The sequence below is a fragment of the Crinia signifera genome, chromosome 2, assembly GCF_055691185.1.
Source record: "Crinia signifera chromosome 2, ASM5569118v1, whole genome shotgun sequence".
Taxonomy (NCBI): Eukaryota; Metazoa; Chordata; class Amphibia; order Anura; family Myobatrachidae; genus Crinia; species Crinia signifera.
In genome coordinates this window covers 315,363,818-315,389,590 of record NC_139218.1, presented here as the reverse complement: position 1 = coordinate 315,389,590, position 25,773 = coordinate 315,363,818, and the positions used below count along the sequence as shown (strand labels likewise).

Below are 25,773 nucleotides of genomic sequence, written 5' to 3'. Positions count from 1 at the left end.
ATTTTTGATAAATAACGCAAAAAAAGTACAAATAACTGATCAGTATGACTGTGTACACTTACCATGCACATACGTGACAGACCTCTTTCTAAAATGCAAGCACACCACAAAGCTTATTTACACAAAGAATGGCTCATCACATGTTTACCCTTCTCTTTATCCCAGCTGCTTTCTGACCTGGCGATAAGTGGCAGGGCAGCTCATGAAGGGCAGGGAGGTCAGATGGGATCTTATCTTGTCAAGGTGAAACCTTCCCCTGGCTACAAAATATTCAACACAACACTTAAAATACCTTCAGACTGAAATCCCCACACACGAGTTCTTACGTATACTGTATAACCAAAACCTAAAGCCAGACATACAGTCATTATTTTGTTGCAAACCTGACCTATATCATTGCCACATTGTTCATTGTGTACCTGCTTTTGTGCGCTCCCACATGTCGGGCATGTTGCACGCCCAATGGAATGAACCAGGGAACGACTGTATACATTTTATACGTGTTAAGGTGCCCACAGACGCATCGATCCCGGCGTGCGTTCTGTGCTTAACTAGCACACATAGCATCGCATCGTATGCCTTGTGCATGCGATGTGCATGCGATAAAAAGCTAGTACAAAAAGTATGTGCAGCACATACTTTTTGTACTGAGGCACCATGAGGCAATAACAGATTGCACCATTATCCACTGCATCGTGCAGTGTGTAAAGCAAGATGTATTATGTCATTACTGGGTACACACATCGTTCAGTGTCTACAATGAAAAAATTAATGCAATTAAATCCTATTTTACCTGAATTCAAAAGTACTGGTAACGTTCTGCTGGGTAGAGTTATGCTGCACATACACTTATGCGATCCAATGCCTTATCTTGTGATGGCCCATCAGGTGCTTAAAGAGGGCACGGAGTAGCGTAGTGCTGCAAAGGAGATTGGCTGAGGGAGCTCTGCCAATCAGAGGGCAGCCCTGTGTTATTAAACAGGTTTTTTCAAATTCTGCTGCCACTGCTGACCCCTGACACCCGCTAGCTCTCCTTCACAGGACTAAACTATCCAGTCGGACTCCGCCAGCGGTCCCCTCCTGCCCAATCTCCCCAAACCTGCCGCAGTCTAAAGCGTTCCCTCCGCTCCCCACCCGCAGCTTGCATTGGCGCGATTGCATGTGGTTAAAAACTCTACCCTCCTACCTCTATGTCTGTTTGTTTCTACCCAGTTTGTTTAACCACTGTTGTCTCCAATTGTAAAGCGCAATTTAATATGCTGCGCTATATAAGAAACTGTAAAATAAAATAAATAAACTGCGATCGCTCCAGCAACTTGATAGATATTATGTGCAGCACATACTATCGACGTGACATTCGACCGACGGGCATGTACTTCGCGTTGCATGGTCCCTAAAAAATGTGCATACAATCATTCGATTTGTCGAACAGATGTGGTCAAAATCAAGTAATTGCATGCAATAAATAACGTTACAACTCCATTAGCAAAAACTAAGAAACAGGTGCAAACACACGGAGCAGTGTGCAGTTTCACAAAATACATACTGTAAGTAGGCGCTACATAATGTTTGTTAAACAATCAGCTTGGACACTATGGTGACTGATCACTCAGCAGTGTCTCTAGCTGTTTAATTGCAGGTATATTCCCAGGAGTCCTTATCAGAATGAAGGCACAGCAAGCTTAAAATCTGGGCAGTCTCTAGCCTTTGTTTGGGGCCGGCCTCTTCCTGTGTTATTCAGGCTTTCGGTGTGAGAGCACACAGAAGCAGTCACTGTTGCTGCTGCTGCTGCTGCTACTACTACTACAGACATTACACATCAGAGCACAGTTTGGATATTGTGTCATCTTAACTGCAGATTTCCAGGGGAACTTTGCGAGACAGGAGCAAATCAGTGGGTTCTCAAAAGGATATTTGCACTTTCATTAATACTACAGCCAGAAGACGGATAATGTACAACTTTCTGCCAACGACTGCTCTTGTGAAGTACTCAGTCTGTTCCTCTCACCTCACCTCTAGCTGCCAGTTATAACAGCCACAAGGCTACAGAGGGCTTATTACAGAGGAACAGAGAATTCGGAGAAAGTACTGTACTGGAATCCAAGACATGCAAATGAAATTACTACTGCAAGTGTATTGTACAGCATTCTGTGGAACGGAAGAAACAGAGAAGTCTTCCCAGTGATGCCCAGAGCTTGTTGTCTCAGGTGGATCTCAGGTTCACATCATACCTCTGGGTGACCGTGTGCAAGCTTCTGGTCAGCTGCATATGTATCCTGCCAAGGGTTTCTAATTACAAAAGTACAAGACAAAAGAGCACAGAAGTTCAACAGGATGTCGGAACCACCAATTATGATGGTAAGCAAAAACATTACGGACTGTCCAGTTGAAGACAGCTTTAAGTACACCCTGTATGGGTGTATATTTAGCATGGTGTTTGTTCTAGGCCTGATCGCAAACTGCGTTGCCTTGTACATTTTCAGTTGCACCTTAAAGGTGAGGAATGAAACTACAACATACATGATAAATCTGGCAATTTCGGACCTTCTCTTTGTGTTTACGCTCCCTTTTCGGATTTTTTACTTTGCAACCCGGAACTGGCCTTTCGGAGACATTTTGTGCAAGATATCGGTTACGCTATTCTACACGAACATGTATGGGAGCATTTTATTCCTAACTTGTATCAGCGTGGACCGCTTTCTGGCAATTGTTTATCCATTCCGGTCAAAGACCATCAGGACGAAAAAGAAGGCAAAAATTGTATGCCTGGCAGTGTGGTTCACTGTGATCATGGGCAGTGCCCCTGCTAGCTTTTTCCAATCAACCAACTCAACCAACAAAAACAACTCTACACATACCTGCTTTGAGAACTTCTCTGAGGATACATGGAAAAACTATTTGTCGAAGATTGTGATTTTTATTGAAATAGTGGGTTTCTTCATCCCTCTAATCCTTAATGTTTTCTGTTCTACGATGGTTTTAAAGACTTTAAAGAAACCGGTGACATTAAGCAGGAGTAAACTTAACAAAACAAAGGTGCTTAAAATGATCTTTGTCCACTTGGTGATTTTTTGTTTCTGTTTCATACCCTATAACATCAACTTGGTGCTTTACTCCCTCATGAGGACTCAGTCTTTCAGCAATTGCTCAGTGAGGGCAGCGGTCAGGACTATGTACCCTATAACCTTATGCATTGCTGTATCAAACTGCTGTTTTGACCCAATTATTTACTACTTTACATCTGAGACTATTCAAAATTCTATCAAGAAGAGAAATCGTCCAATGAGGAAAGACTCTCGCTTCTCTGAAACAATGGGTTCAGAAAACTTTATTCAGCATAATCTACAGTCTCTGAAAGCTAAAATATTTGAAAATGAGTCTACAATATGATGCTTGCACTGCTATATAGAGCCGTATACATAATATGGATTGCCACAACATACAAATGTCAAATGCCAACAAGCCAAATCCTGTTTACTTATAAATTGACCATCATTTTTTTTGGTAACCTTTTGAATGTTGTTAGCAAGCTTATAACCATTTCCTTCATTATGATGCACAGTTTATATCATGGATGGTGAACCTTCAGCCCTCCAACTGTTGTTCAACTACACATCCCAGCATGCACTGCAAGTTTTAGCATGGCCAGATAGCAAAACTGTAGCAGGGCATGATGGGAAATGTGTAGTTCAACAACAGCTGGAGGGCCAAAAGTTCCCCATCACTGGTTTATATGAATTTAAATGAAGCATTAAACAGAAACACAAAATAATCTAATAATACATCTGGACGGATGAGGTAGACCTCATTTTACATACGTGTCCTCTGGCCAGTTTTATCACCATAATCTGAAGTGACAATACTTTCCGGTTACCATATGCAACATTTAAAACACTGCTTTATTTACTTTAAAGTAATGAACTTCAGATTACTCTGGCACTTCTGGCATTCATTAGGAAAGGATATGTAACTCTGTTTAAGCCCATTAGTTTACAATGAGGTAGCTGCTTCTGCAGTCTTACATGTGTTTAAAAATATAGAATTGTGTAAGTGGATTGCTTGTTTTGGCTTAACCTGAAAGTACTTGATGAAAATGAAACTCACATTTTGTTATTTTGTTCCAGTAGGTCTCATTTGTATGTATGGCTGCTATTTGCATATAGTATAGACTCTTAATTTCTTTGTTACAAAGTGAATTACAAGATATACAAGTATTTGCTGATCACTCCTGCGATTAAAGGAGTTAAATATTAACTATACCCTTCTTACAGAAGGCGCTTACATTTAGTATATTACTAAAGATACAAATTGTATTTTATATGGAAAAATGCTCTTTATAAACAGTGTAAATGCTAAATAAGATCTAATGCTGTGTGACTGAATTGTGAATGTATTTAAGGTTGGCACTTTAAACATGATAAACTGGTCAACTGATATTTTGTTTAATTAAAGTACTGTCTTTAGAACTACAGGTATTGCAATGGACTTATTCTTATGATGTCAGTTGAATATGTATTTTTGCATAAACCGCTGCCAGTTTTATTGCTATAGATTATAAAATTTCACAAGCACACGTTTTAGTGAAGGAAAACAGGAACAAGTTGATCATTAACAATATGCTTGTTACAAATAGAAAGCAAATTTCACACTTAAATTTTATAATGTGGACAAAAAAAAATAGTGACGAAACAGAGTGTGAAATCTGGACATGTGATGAATCACTTTGTGCAATAGTTGCTCACGGAGAAGTCTGTTCTGTTAAGACATGCCAGAGATGCATGATTACTAAGTTCAAACAACTCCTTTTCCTTAGGGCAAATGGGAAAAAGGTGATGTGTACATGCAGGTCAGTGTTCAAGTGGTTTATTCAGCTGAATTCTCTTCCCTTACCATCCACCCACGTGCTTCCACTAATCAATTCAATCCCCTGGTCTTGCAGAAGTTATTGAATTTAGAACAAAAGGCTAGCTCTGCTCCAGGGTGTTAGCCCAGCCAAACACAAAAGACTTCAGCCTATTTTCAGCTCTTGTTAATTTGGTTTCGCTTTATTGTACTGCACAGAAAATTAGTTCACAATGTAAATTAGGACCATATAGAAAAAAAAACACTTAAAAGAACATTTTTTTATTTTTTACAGAAGGAAAAGATTTGGATTGACAAAGCGACACAGTGTTAAATCTGGGTACACGCTGGACAATATATCATTAACAATATGGATGATATCGTGAATGATATCGTCCAATGTGTACAGCCAATATCGTGAACACCACCAGTCGTCTGTACATGCAGCTCAAATCTGACAATTTCATCAGTGACTGTATGTACAGATGCGGGGAGTTTACTGTGTGTTTGCCATATATCGGTCTCCTGCGGCATTGCCGATACAATTAACTATATGGGCGGCAGTAGGAATCGCTTCAGTGTGTGCCCAGCATAAGGCCAGTTTAATGATTGGTGCATTAGAATGGCATGTGCTAAGCGGGTATACTGCATGGCATACATTGTGATATTTATCTGCAGTCCATTCCCAGAATTATTTGTACTATAGTCTTTGGGAGCGTAAGAATCATACATATACATATTTATGAGCCTTTGACAGCCCAGCCCTCAGGAAATAATAATTGTTGGGATTAAGGGCACAACTGGATATATCAGTGATTCAGAAACACTAATTAATACCAGTAAACACTGGAGCTACGTCCAAGTTCCTGCTAATGGGTAACTAAAGAAAACAGCTAACTCCGGATAAACACATTTGTAGATAGCAATAGATATTCAATCATACTAAATCAGATGCTGGTGAGGGTTTACTGGACATTAAATGGGAGGTCTAAAATAAAAAAAAAATCACCAACATTCTCTGTGTATCCACTTAGGTTAAGGACTGAATAAGCCATTAGAAATGTCAGCACAACTGGCCTATCAGTTGACGGTCACATGGGCAGTAAACAAAAGCACCAGAGAATAAACATGGCTAGATTTTTAAAAAGCATTGGAATGACCTGCGGATTACAGAGCCACCCACGTGAAGAGCAGACACAAGCTGCAACAAGCCCGGAGTGCCAATTCCTGTGCAGGATTTGAAAATACATCCAGCATATCAATGGTAGTAGAGTCATTATCATGCAATGGCTTCCTTAAAAAGAGAGGGAGATAGAGAAAGGATTTAGGGGCCTATGTATTAAGAACTGCGGAGCTGCCACAATTATTAACACGGTTAAAATATCCCAGCTACGTACATAGAGAAATCCACAGGAACAGCAAGTAGTGTAGTGATAACCAATGTCCCTGACAGTTACTTCTCTGGGATTTAATTCTGTGACACTAATGCTGCTTTCCCACTGCCTACACGGGTAAAGACCCGTTTTTTTTAAACGGGTCTTTAAACGGGTAAGAGCCATAAGACTCTTTCCCACTGCAGCTTTTAAACGGTAAATTACCGTTTAAAAGCTGTTTTTGTCACATTCACACTTACCCGTTTAAAAACCCGTTTAAGCAGTGTAAAGATAGGGGGGGGGGGGGAGAATTTAAAAAAAAAAACGGCGTGGGGTCCCCCCCACTGCCGTAACCAGCACCAGGCTGAAAGAGCCGGGGCTGGTAATAAAAAATCAGGAAACCCGACAAATAGGGGTTCCCTGATTTTTTACAACCAGCCCCAGGCTCCAGGTCCGGGGCTGGTTCCCAAAATACGGGGGACAAAATGACTAGGGGTCCCCCGTATTTTAAGAACCAGCCCCAGGCACAACCAGCCAGCAGGGTAATGCCACAGCCGGGGGACACTTATGATATAAGTTCCCGCGGCCAAAGCATTAACCCTACCGACCAGTCAGCCTGGCCAGGGGCCCTGGGGGAGTGGGGACCCCCCCAATAAAGGGGTCCCCCCCCTCCAGGACTTACCTGACCAGGCTGAAGCCTGGTGCTGTCCCCGGTGACCCTGGAGCGGTGGTCACCGGGCTGATGGTATTGTGTAAAAAATAGAATAAAAACCATTGTCTTTTACTGGTGAACTATGAGTCCCAGCAAGCCTCCCCCGCAAGCTGGGACTTGGAGAACCACAAGTCCCAGCCTGCGGGGCATTAAAGGGCCCGCTGGGTCTTGTAGTTCCACAGTAAAAGAAAGAGTTAAATAAACACACTGACACACGTGAAAAATAAAAGTTTAATACATACATAACACATACATACTGATACTTACCTATCTTGAGCCCGTAGGTAGCCCTGGTCCTGATGTCCTGGTCCGTGTCGGCGTCTGTATCCAGTCGGCATCCCTGTCGGCGACGGCGTCGGCGGTCCGGAGTCCGAAGAAATCCATTTGGGAAGCTGTGGAAGGAAATCCTACTCACCTGTCCCAGCGCGACGTAGTCCAGGTAAGGTCTTTGCAAAAAAAACAAACCGACACCCGAACCAAGCGGACAGCTGAGAGACGCACGGTGTGTTTACATCGTGCGGCTCCGCCCCCGAATGCCGCTATTGGCCGCCTTGCGGCCTAGCGGCCAATCAGGAGCCGCTAGGCCGCAAGGCGGCCAATAGCGGCATTCGGGAGGCGGAGCCGCACGATGTAAACAAACACACGTGTGTCTCCGTCAGTCCGGTCTGGTTCGGGTGTCGGTTTGTTTTTTTTGCAAAGACCTTACCTGGACTACGTCGCGCTGGGACAGGTGAGTAGGATTTCCTTCCACAGCTTCCCAAATGGATTTCTTCGGACTCCGGACCGCCGACGCCGTCGCCGACAGGGATGCCAACTGGATACAGACGCCGACACGGACCAGGACATCAGGACCAGGGCTACCTACGGGCTCAAGATAGGTAAGTATCAGTATGTATGTGTTATGTATGTATTAAACTTTTATTTTTCACGTGTGTCAGTGTGTTTATTTAACTCTTTCTTTTACTGTGGAACTACAAGACCCAGCGGGCCCTTTAATGCCCCGCAGGCTGGGACTTGTGGTTCTCCAAGTCCCAGCTTGCGGGGGAGGCTTGCTGGGACTCATAGTTCACCAGTAAAAGACAATGGTTTTTATTCTATTTTTTACACAATACCATCAGCCCGGTGACCACCGCTCCAGGGTCACCGGGGACAGCACCAGGCTTCAGCCTGGTCAGGTAAGTCCTGGAGGGGGGGGACCCCTTTATTGGGGGGGTCCCCACTCCCCCAGGGCCCCTGGCCAGGCTGACTGGTCGGTAGGGTTAATGCTTTGGCCGCGGGAACTTATATCATAAGTGTCCCCCGGCTGTGGCATTACCCTGCTGGCTGGTTGTGCCTGGGGCTGGTTCTTAAAATACGGGGGACCCCTAGTCATTTTGTCCCCCGTATTTTGGGAACCAGCCCCGGACCTGGAGCCTGGGGCTGGTTGTAAAAAATCAGGGAACCCCTATTTGTCGGGTTTCCTGATTTTTTTATTACCAGCCCCGGCTCCTTCAGCCTGGTGCTGGTTTCGGCAGTGGGGGGGGACCCCATGCCGGTTTTTTTTTTAACGGGTAAAGGGCTACCCCTTTCCCACTGCCGAAAAAACGGCTATAACACGGTAAAAACACTGCTTTTTACACGGGTAACAAAAACCGGTATTTGTTACCCGTGTAAAGCAACCTGGAGCTTTCCCACTGCAGCTCTAGCCGTTTAAAAAGGCTAAAAAAACGGCATTTACACGTGTAAAGCCTGCAGTGGGAAAGGGGTATGAGTATGCACACACAGTACCAGCTTCTGGGTTCAGGGCTGGTGCCAGGAGGAGGCTGCAGGTGGGAGATCAAAAGATCTCTCCTGCTACCATTCCTACATAGGGTAATAGGCGCTTACACCATCTAAAGATGGTGTAAAAACGTACATGGGGAAACTTTGGAACGTTTCGCTTTTCATCCTTTAGTACATAGGCTTCAGATCGAAGTCCTCATTAATAATAATGGGGACTGCAGTATGCAAAACATTTATGTGCAATCTCCTGCATTATGCTATTAATAAAAAAAATGAACTGAAGCATGTCCGGTTAATATTCTCTATTTGCGGTGCTGTATGTGTGTCGCATTACAGATTATGTCACATACCAGCAGCAGGACCCATGGTAATGGCAGTGGGAGAGACTGCTAGTGGGACGGTGCTAGATGTTTAAGGACAGAAGTAGAAAGATAGGTACTAAACGCATAGTACTAGAGAGGAGGGGAATGGGGGTTCTGCTTATTTGGTAAGTCCTGGGCACCCATAATTTCTGCTGGTAGCCAAACACAGGGCCAGATGTATTAAGCTTCCAAACGTGATAAAGTGGAAAGTGATAAAGTACCAGCCAACCAACTCCTGTGATTCTTCAACACAGCAGATAGCATGGCATGATCACTTTTTGAAGCTTCGCACATATGGCCCACAATGAGGAAGGGGATTAAAGCGATGCTGTCCTTTAAAAAAAAAAAAAAAAAAACAGTTTGTAGCAAATATGAAAGGGAATGTGAAGAACAAAACCGTGTGGATCTTAATAATGCATGCAAAACAGCGACACTAAAAATCACACCACCTGAGTGACAAAGTAGGTTGCTCTCAATTTTAACTGCAGTGCAATCTGCAAAAGATGTTACAGTAGGGTAATGAGTGTCAGTATACCCACAGCTGGTTGCCAGCCATCCAATTCCTGTATTTGGCCTCCTTCACAGGCCTTAAGTGATGCGGGCAATTTTTCACACGGGCTACACCACTTAGAAAAAGTGGATCTATACGTCATTAGATGGTACTCAAATGTGGGTTAAATAAGGTCTAGGCGTCCTTGGGGTAGAGGAATGTCCGGCAAGGTGCAAAAGGTACTGCAGTGCAGATTCCAATGGCCGCCTGTACACCCCGCTATTCCTGTATCCTCATCGGTGGTGTTAGTATCCCGGCTCCAGACACTATTTGCGGTCTGCGCTGTAATTACCGGCGTGGACCAGCCAGCAGCAGCTTCCCTACACAGGGACAACTGCACTACAGCACAGATCGCAAATCGTTCAAAATGGCGGCATGGAAACAGTTGACAAAGGACTCACTTTTTTGTGTATGTGGACATATGTCAATAAGTGTACTGCGTCCCCTGGCATGGCGAGCACACTTCAGGCACTTTAATATTATAATCTAAATCTATACCCTCTTGGATAGTGAAGTAAGAACAAGTCGGTTCCAAAAAAAAAAATTATGAAAATTTGTGTTTCATGTGTCGACCATTTCCATGTCTTTTGCTTGTGTCTACCTTTTATTGTATGACAACTTTGTGCATTTCAACCATTTTTAGATGTCGACCAAAATTGGTCAACCAGATACCCCCTTATACATATATCCAAGGTCGTATTTTTTGATAAACAGACGTTTATCCCCATACACATGGGGCAATGGGTGCCCCATTCTGAGTGATGTGCTTAAGAACAGCTCACTCAGCACACATGAGACGCACCAGCAATGTGTGCGGACCAGCATTGTCTGGTGACAACACCAGATATATTACTAGAATTTGATATGAAGTAAAAATCTACTTGGGCGATGGCGACGCACTCCAATTTTTCCCTACATCGCTTCATGTGTAGGGGCCATAGCGATGCTCAGCCCGAAGCATTGCTATTGCCCGGCGATTAAGATCCAGCATGCTGGATAAATCTAGTTAAATCGCCAGTCAAGGCCAGTGTTCTCACCGGGGAACGCTGACCCGGACATCGCTCGCGACACATCGCTGTGCAGTGCTGAGCAATCTACATTGCTCAGATCAGTCAACAACATCTACCCATATATAGACCCCTTTATAAATAGCCCTAGAATCTCCCCATGTGTACGTGGCTTTTTAGAGATTCCAGTACGATTTGTAATGACCTTCCTACAAAACTAGAGTGCACTTTCCCAGATTACATGCTGCATTTCCTGACCAAAGAAAGTTCATTGTGTTTACTTCAAGTAATATGTGCTGTATTTAAAAGTAACGGATAACATTTACAATGTATACATATGCACTAAGCTGACCTCATGGAGAAACAGAATACACATTTTAGAGCGATAGCCTTGAAGAGAGCTTAAACTAGCAGCAATAATGATAAAACACAAAAGGATAGAAGAGCTTGAAATCGGTCAGTGACCATAGGGATTTACAGACAGACAATGCTGATGATATAGGGCATATCAGGAATAATAGGATCACTTGTTATCTATATACTAAGAGGGCCTACACACGGGGGGGGGGGGGGGGGGGGGGGGATTTCAGGGCATTTTCTAATACCCTTTTCACATCGCACCTAATTACTGGGTTCATAACAGTAACAATACAGCAATATGAACTGGTAAAAAAAGAAGGGTTCTTACTGGTTTGTTGACGTGTTGATTTGCGGTGTGAATGGGTTAATTGGGTCAAGCAACCGTTTTCCCATTCACACCAATGGAGGAGGCAGTGCTTGGAACAGTGACAGCTCTAAGTACTGCTTCCTCCCCTGCGCTCCTGTATGACGTCAGCAAACTGGCAATATTGCCGGTTCATTGAGGAAATACGAACAGACCAAAATGCTGGGTCGCAACGGGACTGAAACATTTCCAAGTCCCAGTGCAACCCTGCATTTTGCAATGTGAAAGGGGTATAAGTGATCTCACTAGATCACTTAGAAAATGCAGCTACATCACTCTGTATGTAGGGGCCATAGCAATAGCGATGCGCGGCCCCACTCATCGCTAGCATGCTGGATAAATTTAGTTAAATCGCCGGTCAGTGTTTTCCCCCCATAATGTTACAAAGAATTAAAACATTGCTCAAGGTCAGATTCCTAGGAAGCTCCCGGAGGGTTCAAGGGAATCTGAAAAGATATGTCTGGGTAGTGGATGGGCACCTTCAGTAGGTCACCATTAGGAACTATAGAGTAGCAGCCGTGACCAAATAGCATATGCTGGGCATTGTTGCATCAACAGGTTGATACTGTATGCACCTACAGACTCCATATGGTGTAGTAGCAGGGCGCTCAGTGGTGGTACTGTGGATTTCTGTAGCTCGTGGTCGTCACAGGGTGAATGGAGACAGGGTTGCATCCAGAAGATGCAGGAGGAGAGAGACATCCCATTGCCACTCATGCGCAGTAGAGCATGATACAGGATGAATCTGCCGTGAGCTACGGTGGGTCTTCCTGCCTGTAATCTCAGGAAGACGGCGCATAGTGCTGTGGATCTAACTAACAAAAATTCAGTGCCCATACCGCCCAACATCAACCACTGCATACATGTATACCCACACACACGCAAATGTTATATTAGAGTGCAACATATAGAAGGATTTACAACAGAACATACACATGCCGCAGCTACAAAACCAATTTTATCTGCATTTATATAATACTAGAATTGATTATAAATACATTAAATACTGTACTATTATATTATTGAAATAATTAGTTAAATTCTAATTTCAGATGCATTTCATTGTTAGATGTTGTAGCTCTAGACCCATACACACTAGAAAATCAAGTGAAAGATATCTTTCAGAGAGCCCTTTCACTTTATTTTCTATCGTTCTTGTTAACAACCCTTTTCCTCGTCCAGCATGTTGATGCAGCAGCATTGCGGTCGCTCACTTCGGAGCCAGTCACAGTAAGTGTGTATGCATTTGCTGATGCCATCCCCCCTGCTGGGTCCACACCACCAATATTGGCATTGGTGGCCATGTGTATGGGGCTTAGTCCAACCATCAAACATTTTTGTAACAATTCTGAATAAATATTGTTCTTTTGGTCATAAAAGAGCTGTCTGGAAATGCCTAACATCCCTGAGACTAGCTGGTATCTATAAATAAGATTGTAGGAACATTGTAAAAATTATGTTCTTCCTGTTATTATATAACAATGTATGGAGACAGACAAAATGACTTGGTTTTATTTCTAGCATAGTTTGCATCAATGCATTTATCTTCTTTGTCATAGTTCTAGAACAGTGTGTGGTGGGCAGGATGTGGTTCAAACGTGCTTCAAATGAATTCATAGAAGCCTTGCTGCTGGAATAAATATATATATGCGCTGCAATCTCAATTGTTTTTCTCCATATTATGCAAACACAAATATTTCACTCAAAGCTTTTCATACCCGATGCTCTCACAATTGCAATGTAAATAGGAAGTCAGACAGGTGTAGCGCTGGTTCTGGGATATAGGATAAACCATGTTTAGGTCGACAATACCATGATCCACCACTAGTAATGTAGATTCAGATTGAACAAATTAGAACAGCAAGTAAATACAAGCATGTATCCTGCAGATGTTCGTTTTAATTGGACCCTGCAATTTAGATTTCAGTTTGAACGCACCCTACCCAAATCTATCTCTCTGCAGATGTTACATCTGCCGCATGGGTTTGCCCTGATTGCTTTGCTAACAAAGCTGAATCAGGCCTTAAACCCAAGAAAACCAGGCCATATGACAAACGTGGCTTTTTTTCACATTGACCCTATATTAAATAATGCACCAAGAGCGCGCATACTGCATAAATACATCCATCTATGGATAGTGCTTATATATTAATATACATAGGTGGAGTTACAGGATCAGCCAGGCATACCAAGAAATATCATACAGATGCACGTGCTGCATAATAGGAATGCAAGTAGTACACAGCAGGCATACAGCATGCACGTGAGCTACTGTAAATGCAGCACAACCAGGCAGCCTGCAGAGGTCTTCTGTCTTCATGTGCAGGTCCTGCACAAAAGGTACAGTACATTATATCACTGTAACAAGAACTGCTTACATGATCAAATGCTTCACACCCATATTACATTGTATAAGAGAGTACATGCCTATGTTACACCCTATGATCTAATAAAACCAGAACAGGCTACAACCTGGGTCATTTCACTTAAAACACACAAACAATGTAATATACTGCTGTATAGGTTGAGTATCCCTAATCCAAAATGCTCAGGAGCAGAAACATTTTGGATAACGGATTATTCTGTATTTTGGAATATTTGAATGAGGTATCTTACATTTATGTTGTATAAACACAAACACATACAAATATCATTTATTTGTACGTAAAACAAGTTTTTAAAGCATGAAACATTCTTGCACATATTTAGTTTCAGTTACATATCATGTCCCCAGTAGAGTAGTGCCAGTTACATATCATGTCCCCAGTAGAGTAGTGCCAGTTACATATCATGTCCCCAGTAGAGTAGTGCCAGTTACATGTCATGTCCCCAGTAGAGTAGTGCCAGTTACATATCATGTCCCCAGTAGAGTAGTGCCAGTTACATATCATGTCCCCAGTAGAGTAGTGCCAGTTACATGTCATGTCCCCAGTAGAGTAGTGCCAGTTACATATCATGTCCCCAGTAGAGTAGTGCCAGTTACATATCATGTCCCCAGTAGTGCCAGTTACATATCATGTCCCCAGTAGAGTAGTGCCAGTTACATATCATGTCCCCAGTAGTGCCAGTTACATATCATGTCCCCAGTAGAGTAGTACCAGTTACAAATGTCCTCAGCAGGTTTTTAACCCCCAAAAAAATTTGGTTAAGGGATACTCAACCCATACTGATGTCTGCTGTTGGTGCCTGCAGACAACAGACCTACTGTGCATGGGGTGCACCTGCTGATACAACAGGCTACAATAGGAGTCTCTTCCAAAGCTCCCAACAGAGAAGGCACAGACACAGAAATCTGGGGTAAAAGCAGCTGGCGGGAGACATGGAGATAGAGAGAAGAAAAATGGTATAAAAGCAAGTATATATTAAAAAAAAAAAAAAAGTTTATCTGTATAGCAAGTTAAAAAAAAAAAAAATTAACCCCTTCAGTAGCATTTCCGAGAATTTTGCGGGCTGTGCCTCAGTGCCCAGTCTGGCAAGCCCGGGAAATTCTCGGGATTGCCACTGTTTAGAGCCAAACTAAATTACACTGTAATTTAGTTTTCCATTTTAACACACCCCACCCAAGTCTAACTCTCTCTGCACAGGTTACATCTGCCCCACCTGTAGCGCACATGGTTTTGCCCATTTTGAGAACAAATCTGTACTGCGATCAGGACTGAATTAGGCCCATTGTTTCTTATAAGACCTTGAATGGTCAACATGCTATGAATGTGATTTTGCATAATGTATCCTTTAACTCCTTCAGTGGTGGATTTTTTCTTAGTGAGCGCTCCCCACTGGGCGAGTTTTTTATGGGGACCGCTCCCTAAAAAAAAACCACCACTGTCTCCCCGACTCCCTCTCCTCCGCCGCGCCTCCTCCTCCCCCTGGCTGTTCTATTACACAGCCTACGGCGCCGGCTTATGACAAGGGACGGGCAGCAGCTGATTGACAGTTCACCGGTGCTGCCCGGACCCAGAGAGACAGTGGTGTTTTTTTTTTGATTGAGAGCTCCCCATAAAAAACTCGCCCAGTGGGGAGCGCTCCCTAAAAAAAAAAAAAACACAAATCACATTCATAGCATGTTGAGCATTCAAGGTCTTATAAGAAACAATGGGCCTAATTCAGTCCTGATCGCAGTACAAATTTGTTATCAAAATGGGCAAAACCATGTGCACTGCAGGTGGGGCAGATGTAACATGTGCAGATAGAGTTAGACTTGGGTGGGGTGTGTTCAAATGGAAAACTAAATTACAGTGTAAAAATAAAGCAGCCAGTATTTGCTCTGCACTGACTCCCCTAAATCTAACTCTCTCTGCACATGTTAAGGGCCCTACACACAGAGGGATTTGTGCCAGAGATTCATAATGGGAGATTCAGCATGAGAGATTTTTAATTTCACATAAAGTGTTTAGGGGAATATTTTGTTGGGGCGATCCTGGTTCCCAAAATACAGGGGACAAAAGGAATAGGGGTCCCCCATATTCTGGAATCCAGCACCGGGCGCAAACAGCCATCAGGGTAATGCCAAAGCCGGGGGACACTTATTATATAAGATCCCGTGGCCAAAGCATTACCTCTGTGGCTGGTCAGCCCTGGCCAGGTTCCTGGGGAAGTGCGGACCCTCCCAATAAAGGGATCCCCCCTCAGGGCTCCACTGGCCCCGGCTGAAGCCCGAGACTGTCCCTGGCGCCCCTGGGCAATAAACTTGCTGATAACAGAAAGCTTTAGGAGACATCTCAAACATCTTTGATAAGCAGCCTGAACGCTAAGGCTGCTTTCCATTCATCTCTACAACAGATTTGCCAAGATTTTTTATAATAAACAGTAAGGCCATGGTATCATATAAGAGGAGCTCGGTGCAAGAATAGAACAAGTAGCAGCAATATCAATGTGTTTGTTGAGGTCTAGGTGACTAGTATTCTAGGTCTGCTCTAGGAAGTATTATAAATTCCAAAGCAAACATCAGAAGTGCTGCTTAATAAACAACGATTACTGAACACCTAACTCATTAGGACAATAATAATAATAATGTTGGTTGGCTCAGTTTCCCACATCTACATACAGTATAAGATTGAGCCATAATGAGCTTGCTTGTACATGTCTCAGAAAACATTGGGAGGGCCACACCTCTCGCTTGGTTTTGCCTGGATGATTCAGTGCAGGAAAAAAAGTGTAAGTGAGAAAACATAGGATATAATATAGAATACAATCTGCCAATCTCTTCATAATCATTCTGCCCAGCTTCATCACTGGGTGGGTCAGTGTGTCTAATACTGCTGAAGAGAAATCATGGTTTTAAATATAGGCTTCACAATTGTGGGAAACTACAAATGTAAATATACATAAAATCAAGGTGGACAAACTGTACACAACTTGATGTAACAAAATGTTCCCAACATAAAAATATGCACTTGCTAGCTGAGCATTACTCAAAAAAAGGATCATTAGTGCTCTGCTGACATCACTGTGCTGTGTGCGCTCACAGCCTAATCAATAACCTCAGGCATCATCATGGGGTGTGTGATACCAGCCAGGGACTACCAGCCTCTACATGCTGCATTTAAAGCAAAGTTTTATTGTTCCTCAGTGAGAAAAACAAAATAGCAATCTAGCAAATATGATACCTTTTAATGGCTAACAAAAATAAATGTTGTTAAAATGCAAGCTTTCGAGACTTCTTAGGTCTCTTCCTCAGGCATGGTATAACAAGGTGTGTGAAGAACCACATATATATACACAGCAGAGTAGGAACAAGATGTGATAGATGGACATTCTTAAGATCAAAACAAAACAAAATAACAGAATGAGCTTGTAAATTGAGTCCTTAATTGGTTTGTAGATAAGTAGTGTGAAAGTTTTATTGTCTCTAAGTTGATGACAGACCAGAGTTAGAGCTCCGATGCCCTCACTCTCTCTGAGCCAGATTCCTCAGATGTTGTAGTGGGCCATAAATCCCTCGGATAGATTAAGTCCTGTGTTAAGGGTGTCAAACGTTGTCATTAATTTGTATTCCCAGACCCTCCTGTCTCTTTGTGATTTGAAATTTCCTTTTAGTATAATCACTTTCATATGATCCTGATTGTGACTTTCACACTACTTATCTACAAACCAATTAAGGACTCAATTTACAAGCTCATTCTGTTATTTTGTTTTGTTTTGATCTTAAGAATGTCCATCTATCACATCTTGTTCCTACTCTGCTGTGTATATATATGTGGTTCTTCACACACCTTGTTATACCATGCCTGAGGAAGAGACCTAAGAAGTCTCGAAAGCTTGCATTTTAACAACATTTATTTTTGTTAGCCATTAAAAGGTATCATATTTGCTAGATTGCTATTTTGTTTTTCTCACTGAGGAACAATAAAACTTTTCTTATCAACTGGCTAACACGGTACCAAACTTTTTTCTTTTGCATTTAAAGCAGCAATGAGGAAGGAAAATTAGAAGGGGGAAACAAATGACAGTGGTATCCGGATTACTTTCAGACTGGGAAGGGGGGGGTGTTCAATCCCCCGTCGATATTCCCGATGGAGCAAATAGCGGTGGGGCCCTATTCAACGCTGTCTTTCCCGACAGCATTGAACAGGGATCTCTGAAGAACGGACCCGACTTTAGAAGCAGTCGAGCCCGTTCTGCAAAGAACGGCCGTGTATTGTCGAGCTCCTGGCCATAGCTCACCGATCCATGGCCGTATCTCATGACCACACCCGCTTTTTCTGTGTTCAGCAGGCAGGACATTGATTCCTCGCTGCCGATTCTTAATCAGCCCGACAGTCGTGACTCGCGATTGAATATCCCCCAAGGTTGACGCTCAATTTTTTTTTTGGTATCTGAAATTTTTACGGTACTATTTACTAGAGTTAACCTGTATTGATAGTGTGCTTATTTGTTGATAATTTTATTTAATGTATATACATTAGAGAAGTTTAATTCTAAATGATCAGGTGACAATTATTAACATAATGTTTGTGAGTTGGGGGCTTGATGTAATGCCGTGGTCGCCAACTCGCTGCTCGCGAGCTATCGGTAGCTTGTACTTGTTGCTGGCACTGTGGGGGCATACTTGTTGCTGGCACTGTGGGGGCATTGCTGGCACTGTGGGGGCATACCCAGCGCCATTGGTGTCATACCTGGCACCATGGTGGTATTCCTGTTTCTGGCACCGAGGGAGCATATGTGTATCTGGCACTATTGGGAGCATATGAATATCTGGCACTGCACTATTGGGGGCATATGTGTATCACACCCCCATTTTCACCCCCATGTGACTACACCCAATTTTTGGTGCGCGCCTCCGGCACGCAGTTCTGTATGTGGCTTAGTGCAGGCATTCCCAACCACGGTCCTCAAGGCACACCAACAGTGCAGGTTTTAGTGATATCCAGGCTTCAGCACAGATGGTTTAATCAGAATCCCTCAGATACTAATTAAGTCACCTGTGCTCAAGCCTGGATATCTACAAAACCTGCACTGTTGGTGTGCCTTGAGGACCGTGGTTGGAATTGCCTGGCTTACTTAGTGTGTCAGGGGCATTACAGTGTGTGGCATAATGTGTAAAGGGCATTATTTAGTTAATAGGCAGATTTTTTTATTTTTTTTATTTTAGTAGCTCTTCGGGTGGTTTATTTTGCCGCGAATATCTCAAACCCCAAAAAAAGTTGGAGACCACTGATGTAATGTGTGTTGAAGGGCATTCATTGACATTGTGTATGTTGTGGGCATTTATTTATGTAATGTGTGATGTGGACACGTACTGATGTAATGCGTTATTTGGGGGCATTTACTGATTTTATGTTTGTGATCATTTAATACAATAATGTGTGTGTTTGTGTGGTCAATATACTGTGTATATATATAGTTATTGAGGTAATTTGTGTTTGGTTGTTTTTCTTAATGTAAGGTTTGTACTTTTGAGTATTTATTGATGTAAAGTCTGTTTGCTGGGATATTTATGTAACATGTGGTGATGAATTTATTTTTATTGCCAGTTACTAATACAGAATGAGGATATTCCATTGCGCTTTCCAATTGAGAACAAAACAGTGGAAAACTGTCCAATTGGTATTGGAATTTTATTTCAGGTCTTCCAAGGCATTCAGAATGTTCTGTACAATTCCTTAAAAGTTGTAAGACTACCGTTTACCTGCTTCCGGCAAATATAACATCTATCATTAGTGGCAGATACTTTTATAGCTTTATACAGAAATAGGGGCATTTCCTAGCCAGTGTATGTACAGTAAGTGCGTGCCCATGTTAAGACTAAAAATGGCATAATAAAGAGTATCTGGGACTCAAAAACAAACAAACTGGTTTTAGGAGTGCAGGTTACAAGGGAAGTCAAACAAAAATGCAGCCCTGTAGGGTCCAGTCATGGAGGGGGTGTGGGTACAAATTAACCAGACAAGCTGGAGGGATAGGAAGGGCACTGAATCAGCAAATGCCCGCCCCCTCCCTCCACAAGCCTACAACCTCAGCACCGCAACAGCATAATCTATCAGAGAGAGAAAAGATTGCTGCCTCTGAGCATAAGCAGTCTCCAATATGCTCTCTGTGGCTTCACAGCTATATAGACATGGTTGCAGTCGTAGTGAGCAGAGAGGAAAAGAGCTACAGGTGGCCAAAGAGAGGCAAAAGCCGCTCTGTATGCAGATCTGAGCTGAACCTCCTTAGAGGCGGAATGAAGGTAAGAGGCAGGACTAAGGGCCTTATTTTGATTGACTCCCAAGGCTGCGAAATTCGCAAGTCCATCAGACGCCCCCCCCCCCTTCGGCCGACTGCGAATGGATGATTCACATAATCATCCTTTCGCAGGCAGGGAGAAATCATTCGATGGTCGTCGACCATCAAACGATTTCTCCAGCACATGCAGTTCAGAGAGACCTATATAGTCACTGTAAACTGCGGGCACCCTGAGCAAGGACAGTGCGGGCAGCTGACATCCGGTGATGTCAGCTGCCCGCCCCCCGCATGTCCGTCACGGCCTCATTAACCTGGGAATGCCCAGCATTCTCATGGGAACGCCCATGAAACGCTGGGCGTTCCCATATGCTAATGGAACTGGCCGGCCCCCCCTCAGCATGTAGGGTGCATGCACCCGGCGAACCTAAAGTTCACCGTGGGTGCACGCACCCTGTGTCTGCAAATGCACGGACACTAAACATCAGAATGCTAGGAGGGCCGAATGAATCAAGATAAGGCCCTAAGTTGGATCAGTACAAAGGGTGTGTGTGTAATTCCTAACAAAGACAGATCTGTGAGTAGTTTTATCAATTGTGGCTGATGATTAGGACTATGGTTGCCAGTACTAGCTATCCATTTCTGAATAATTTATTGCAGATACTGTAGGTGCTTTCTTCATTGTTTGTGCATAGGTTATATACACTTGTAGCTATATTTTTGTTAGCTTAGTATTTATGTGTGCAAGAAAAGAAATCATTACTGCCCACAGAGAATATTACACTGTCAAAACATAAATAAATAAACAATAAAATAATTTTAAATACATGCTGACAACAGGGTGCACTAAATATGGGGGGGCCAGGGATGCTGACCCCCCCTGAACCCCCTTAAACCGGCACTGTACTAATGTATTATTCAAAAACAAAACATATATTCAAAAACATTTACCATGCTTAGAAACTAATTGGATGCAAGTGTGTATGCCTAACATAAACCTGGTGCACATTTGCTACTAGTGCAGAGCTTGATGCCCAGGAGATGCATACGTATCAATGTATATATTGCCCTTTATTTTTCCCTAACGCATTTAATTTTTTAGATTAAAATATTACAAACAAAAAAAAGACCTTAATCATACTGTTTTCATTCTAACAACTGACATTACCTGTGTATAAGGAGGTAACATGTTTATACAGTATGTGGTAAGCAGATACTGTACGCTTTTTACAAGAGACAAGATTGGACTGGCCCGGACGGAATCGAACAAGGTCCTGTGAAGACCATCATTTTGTTCTCAGATGAGCCCTGCAGCACATTCCTCTTTAAACGTGAATGGTACAATGACAGGAACTGCAAGTAAGGAGATGCAGGATACTCATTGGCTATATGTGCAATTAGGTGTGTGTCACACAAGTGCTTGACTGATGCAAAAGAAGAGCACATTAGTGTTCTATTGCTACTCTCGAGACAAGTTAAAGTGGGATCTCCAGAAAATGACTCCACTCAGGAAGCATTGCAGACAGTGCTTTCAGACCTTACACCCCCCCCTGATCCTCCGACAGGGAGGAAACAGTCCCCTCTTCCCTCCCACCTAAATGATTTCTTAGGAGTCCTGTGCTTTTATAGTTAGAACAGGACAACATTCATGTTTTAAGTGACTGCCCTATAATGGAGGTATAAACAAGGTGGAACAATCCCCAAATCCCCATAATACCTTCTACTTCGACTACCATACCCAAGCATCTAAGCATACTTCTCTAACACACTGTCAAAGGTGAAAGTCTTAACCCTATTTTTGGTCTTGATTATAAGATAAGGATACATTTACCACATGCAATGCATTACACGTATCCTTTGGAACTCAATGAGGACTTTCACCACAGGTGACAGCCTTTCAGTTCTCACTTTGATGTTCTGCTTATAGTCTGATGCCTTTTTAGCTTTTGATACAAGTGATAATGGTCACAACAGTATCAGATGTAATAATAAATTAAAAATCTAAAAGTATCATACTGGAGCCTAAAGTTGTTGTGTAACTATTAACTCCCATCATGCCCTGTTAAGACGGTGATGCAAACCGCTTCATCTGTCCTACTCTTGTTTTATATCCATGACAGGGTCTTAATCTCAGGGACCCATATAACATGGGAATGGCGGTTGTCTAACTGGCATCAACCAGGTTGGAGCCATGGACGACAAGCTGTCACAGAGTTACATAAGATCAGATGTTTTATCTGTGCAGGTTCTAAATGAGACGTTACCAGAGGATATGCAGGTTTCATTCTCAGTGCCAGCCACCTGGGGACAATAATTTCCACCTGATCCCAGCACAAAACTATGATGGAAACTCGGCTGAATGTGAAATTTCATATATACAGAGCTGCGGTCTCATCTGACACCATACCTCTTTTGCGCAAAAAAAATGATTCTCCAAATCAACATGTTCTCCAACACCAGGTAAGGAGGGAAGCATTGTTCCATAATCTGTGTGTGTACTAGGCGCTCAGGTTTAGACCTGTACTTTCAGTCCTAATAATTCTGTCGCTGTTAAATAGTACCTGACCTAAAAAGCTATTTGCTTATTTAGTGTACAAGAGCATATTGATATTCAAAACATTTCCACACCTGCGAGACACCCATTCATACATGTTCTCATCTCTTGATGTCACATTATGCTGCATATCTGACAAATTTCCTTGATAAAATAAAAAGACGACACAGAAATGAGTCACATGCTGAACACGTTGCAATACAATGTGCACAGTTCACACACATTAACATGTAATAACCAACCCTGCACACCCAGAAGGGTGGAGGTGGAAAGATTTAATATGCCTTGAACAAGACTAGTTTTCCGGTGATAACAAAATCCCACACTAACAGCTCACAGTGCCTGTAATATACTGTAACACCGCTCCCCGTGCACCATATGAGACATCAGTTGTGGACAGGGATGGACCATACTAGGTTAATAGGCTCATAGCACCGAGCTGCCTGTGAGGCTTCTGTTCTGTTGTGATTTCACTCTTTGGTGGGTATGCAATTAACGGTGAAAATGCATTGATTAGAAAAAAAAATTTTGCAACACACACACACACAGAGTGAAACCTGCATATTTACATGTTTGTATCCCTGAAAAGTCTTATCTGTGTACTAGGCGCTCAGGTTTAGCACACATTAACATGTAATAACCAACCCTGCACACCCAGAAGGGTGGAGGTGGAAAGATTTAATGTGCCTTGAACAAGACTAGTTTTCCGGTCAAAATATGAGGTTTTTGATGTTCTGCCATCACAAAAACGGTATCGTAGTGTTCCGGCACGCACAAAGCGCATGTTAAATAGCTTTTTTCCTACTGCTGTTCGCATGCTAAATGCTGTAAAGTGACATGGGAATTGCTCTTAGTGTTTTCTTTTGTGCAGGTTCTTATTTATTTATTTATTTAACAGTTTCTTATATAGCGCAGCATATTCCGTTGCGCTTTACATAGGGGACAGTGATACAACAAAACAGGGTATTTACAGACAGTCAAAATGTAGGAGGGCCCTGCTCTCAGGCTTACAATCTATAGATTCTTGTGTAAAGTTTTGTTGACAGTGCATTCGTTGTGGTGTATTGTTAATAACAATAAAGTATTCTTATCTATCTTATCTTGGATTTTGTTTCACCTTTGATAAGCTAAGGCATGCGCCATATTTTCAGGTACAATAGGATAGCTCCCAGCAATATCATTACCTGTGGCAAATTACCTCAGGTAACAACCCACTGTGCTCCCTATTTCTTTCATATGCATTAGAACAAGTTCATGATTACAAATCACCCATAGATGGTTGTACCTTTTGCTCACTCTGTCCCTGGTGCCATCATGTGGTGGTGGTGGTGCTGTGGTGTGGGGGGGGGTGGGGGGGGGGGCGTACCTACTGCATAATATCTGAAGGACAGAAGTGGAAAATGTTGGAGACATTTTTATGCTGGAGCGAAGCTATAACATTTGAATTAGGGGCTTTAAAGTCTTTATTGGATACCAAACGGTATCTGGACGGCTGACAGTGGCTAGGTCAATAGGACGACATGCTTTTTGGGGGAGGGGAAGGTTTGTTTTTAATTTTTAATTTTTTTTTGTAGTTTTACCATCCACATGGACTACGATTGGGAATGGTAAGATGTGTTGAGCGCAGCAAGGAATATGGCCCAAAGCATGGATAGCGTAGCAAGCCATGAGAGGGAGCGTGGTACACAAAAATGCGCGCCTACATGCTCCGGTGTCGACAAACAAACAAAAAGCTGATAAACCCCATGTCAAGCTTTTGCTTCTGAATTGTATACACATCAAAACATGCAAAAAATAAAATGCCAACATGTCGACGTGAGTACATATCAACCTTGAACATGTCAGCCTAGTCGTAAGCTATATCACACCCATACCAAAAACATCAGTCTTTTACAACATCTCACCATTTATCGAAAGAAACCTTGATGTGCATTTTGGCAAATTTTGTATGTGGTGAGTTAGGTATGCAGATTTTTATGACATACTGAACACCACACGGAAAACATGTATTAATACCAATCCCAGGCACGTATGGTGTTTTGTTATAACTTGTCTTCCTGGATACCCAACATACGGCCCAATATATGAGACCAGGACCCTGATAGAGATACCCAAAGATACTCTGGAGCCTCAAGACAAATAAACCGTTATGAGCTTCTATTTCCCATCTATCCTGTGAGTACGGTATGCAGTATTCCTATCACACCACTTGATCACTATTATTGACTTGAACTAATACACTTTTTGTTGTTGTATATTCCTGTTTATATGCACTGCATACCCTCCATTGGAAACTATTGTCCTGGATTGAAAACAACCACAACACAATAAACTCACGTTTGTTCAAGTTATATTTCTCATTTGTTGTTTGCTATATGTGTATCCAATTTTGGTTGACATTTTCAGCAATTACATTTTTTGCGCTTAGTATTTAGGTCACAGTCAGTTTTGTTTGTATTACAGGTCATTGTGAATACAAAGGTTTGATTGCCAATTTTTACATCTATTTTAACACATTCACTTGGCACTCAAAGAGTTAAATCACCTTTGTGAGAAGTAAATAAAGACTAATGGTGTGTACACACAGTGAAGATATGCCGTGCGATGCAAGTCCCGATACGATCAGATCGTATTGGGACTCGCATCGCACGGCATGCATGGGCACAATTTTGACTATATAGTGACAGTCAATGCAGCCAAGACTATCTGTCTTGCAATACGTGAACGCGCATCGGGATCGCAAGCAGATCGCAAGGGTTAAAACTCTTGTGATCTGCATGCGATGCCGACACGATGTTGACTATATCGTCAAAATCGGAAGGCATATCTTTCCGTGTGCACACACTATAAGAATAATTATTTTTTCTCTTTTTGCTGGTGGGAATTTTACATATATATTTTCTAAAGAGCCGGATTAGGAACCAGGACGGTGGAGCGGCAGCTCCAGCCCCCCAAAAATAGGCCAAACTGTGTGACCGTACCAACTTGGTGCCTCCCACCAGACATGTGACCGTGAAAAGTGATGGGGCAGGAGGCTGGGGTGACACAGGAGGCTGGAGAGGACATGGGTCAGGAGGTGACTCAGGGGGCATGAGTGTGGTTGTATGATGATAACATTGGTTATATTCCTACACAAACAGGTGCCCACCGGACCATAGGATTTCCTACATGAATAGAGAATCCCGAATGAAAACAGTCAGTCTGGGAGAATCAAATTCTTCAGAGGT

At 42.7% G+C, this 25,773-nt stretch overlaps 2 protein-coding genes across 3 annotated transcripts in view; one reads left to right on the top strand and one right to left on the bottom strand.

The window, feature by feature from the left end:
• The window catches only part of RB1 (RB transcriptional corepressor 1), a 190,407-nt gene that overhangs the window by 79,371 nt on the left and 85,263 nt on the right, over positions 1–25,773 (bottom strand). The window lies entirely within an intron of this gene.
• On the top strand, positions 1,742–4,460 carry LPAR6 (lysophosphatidic acid receptor 6). Its single transcript, XM_083169008.1, has one exon. It carries the CDS (start codon positions 2,335–2,337, stop codon positions 3,388–3,390), a length of 1,056 nt encoding a protein of 351 aa, XP_083025134.1. The 5' UTR covers positions 1,742–2,334; the 3' UTR covers positions 3,391–4,460.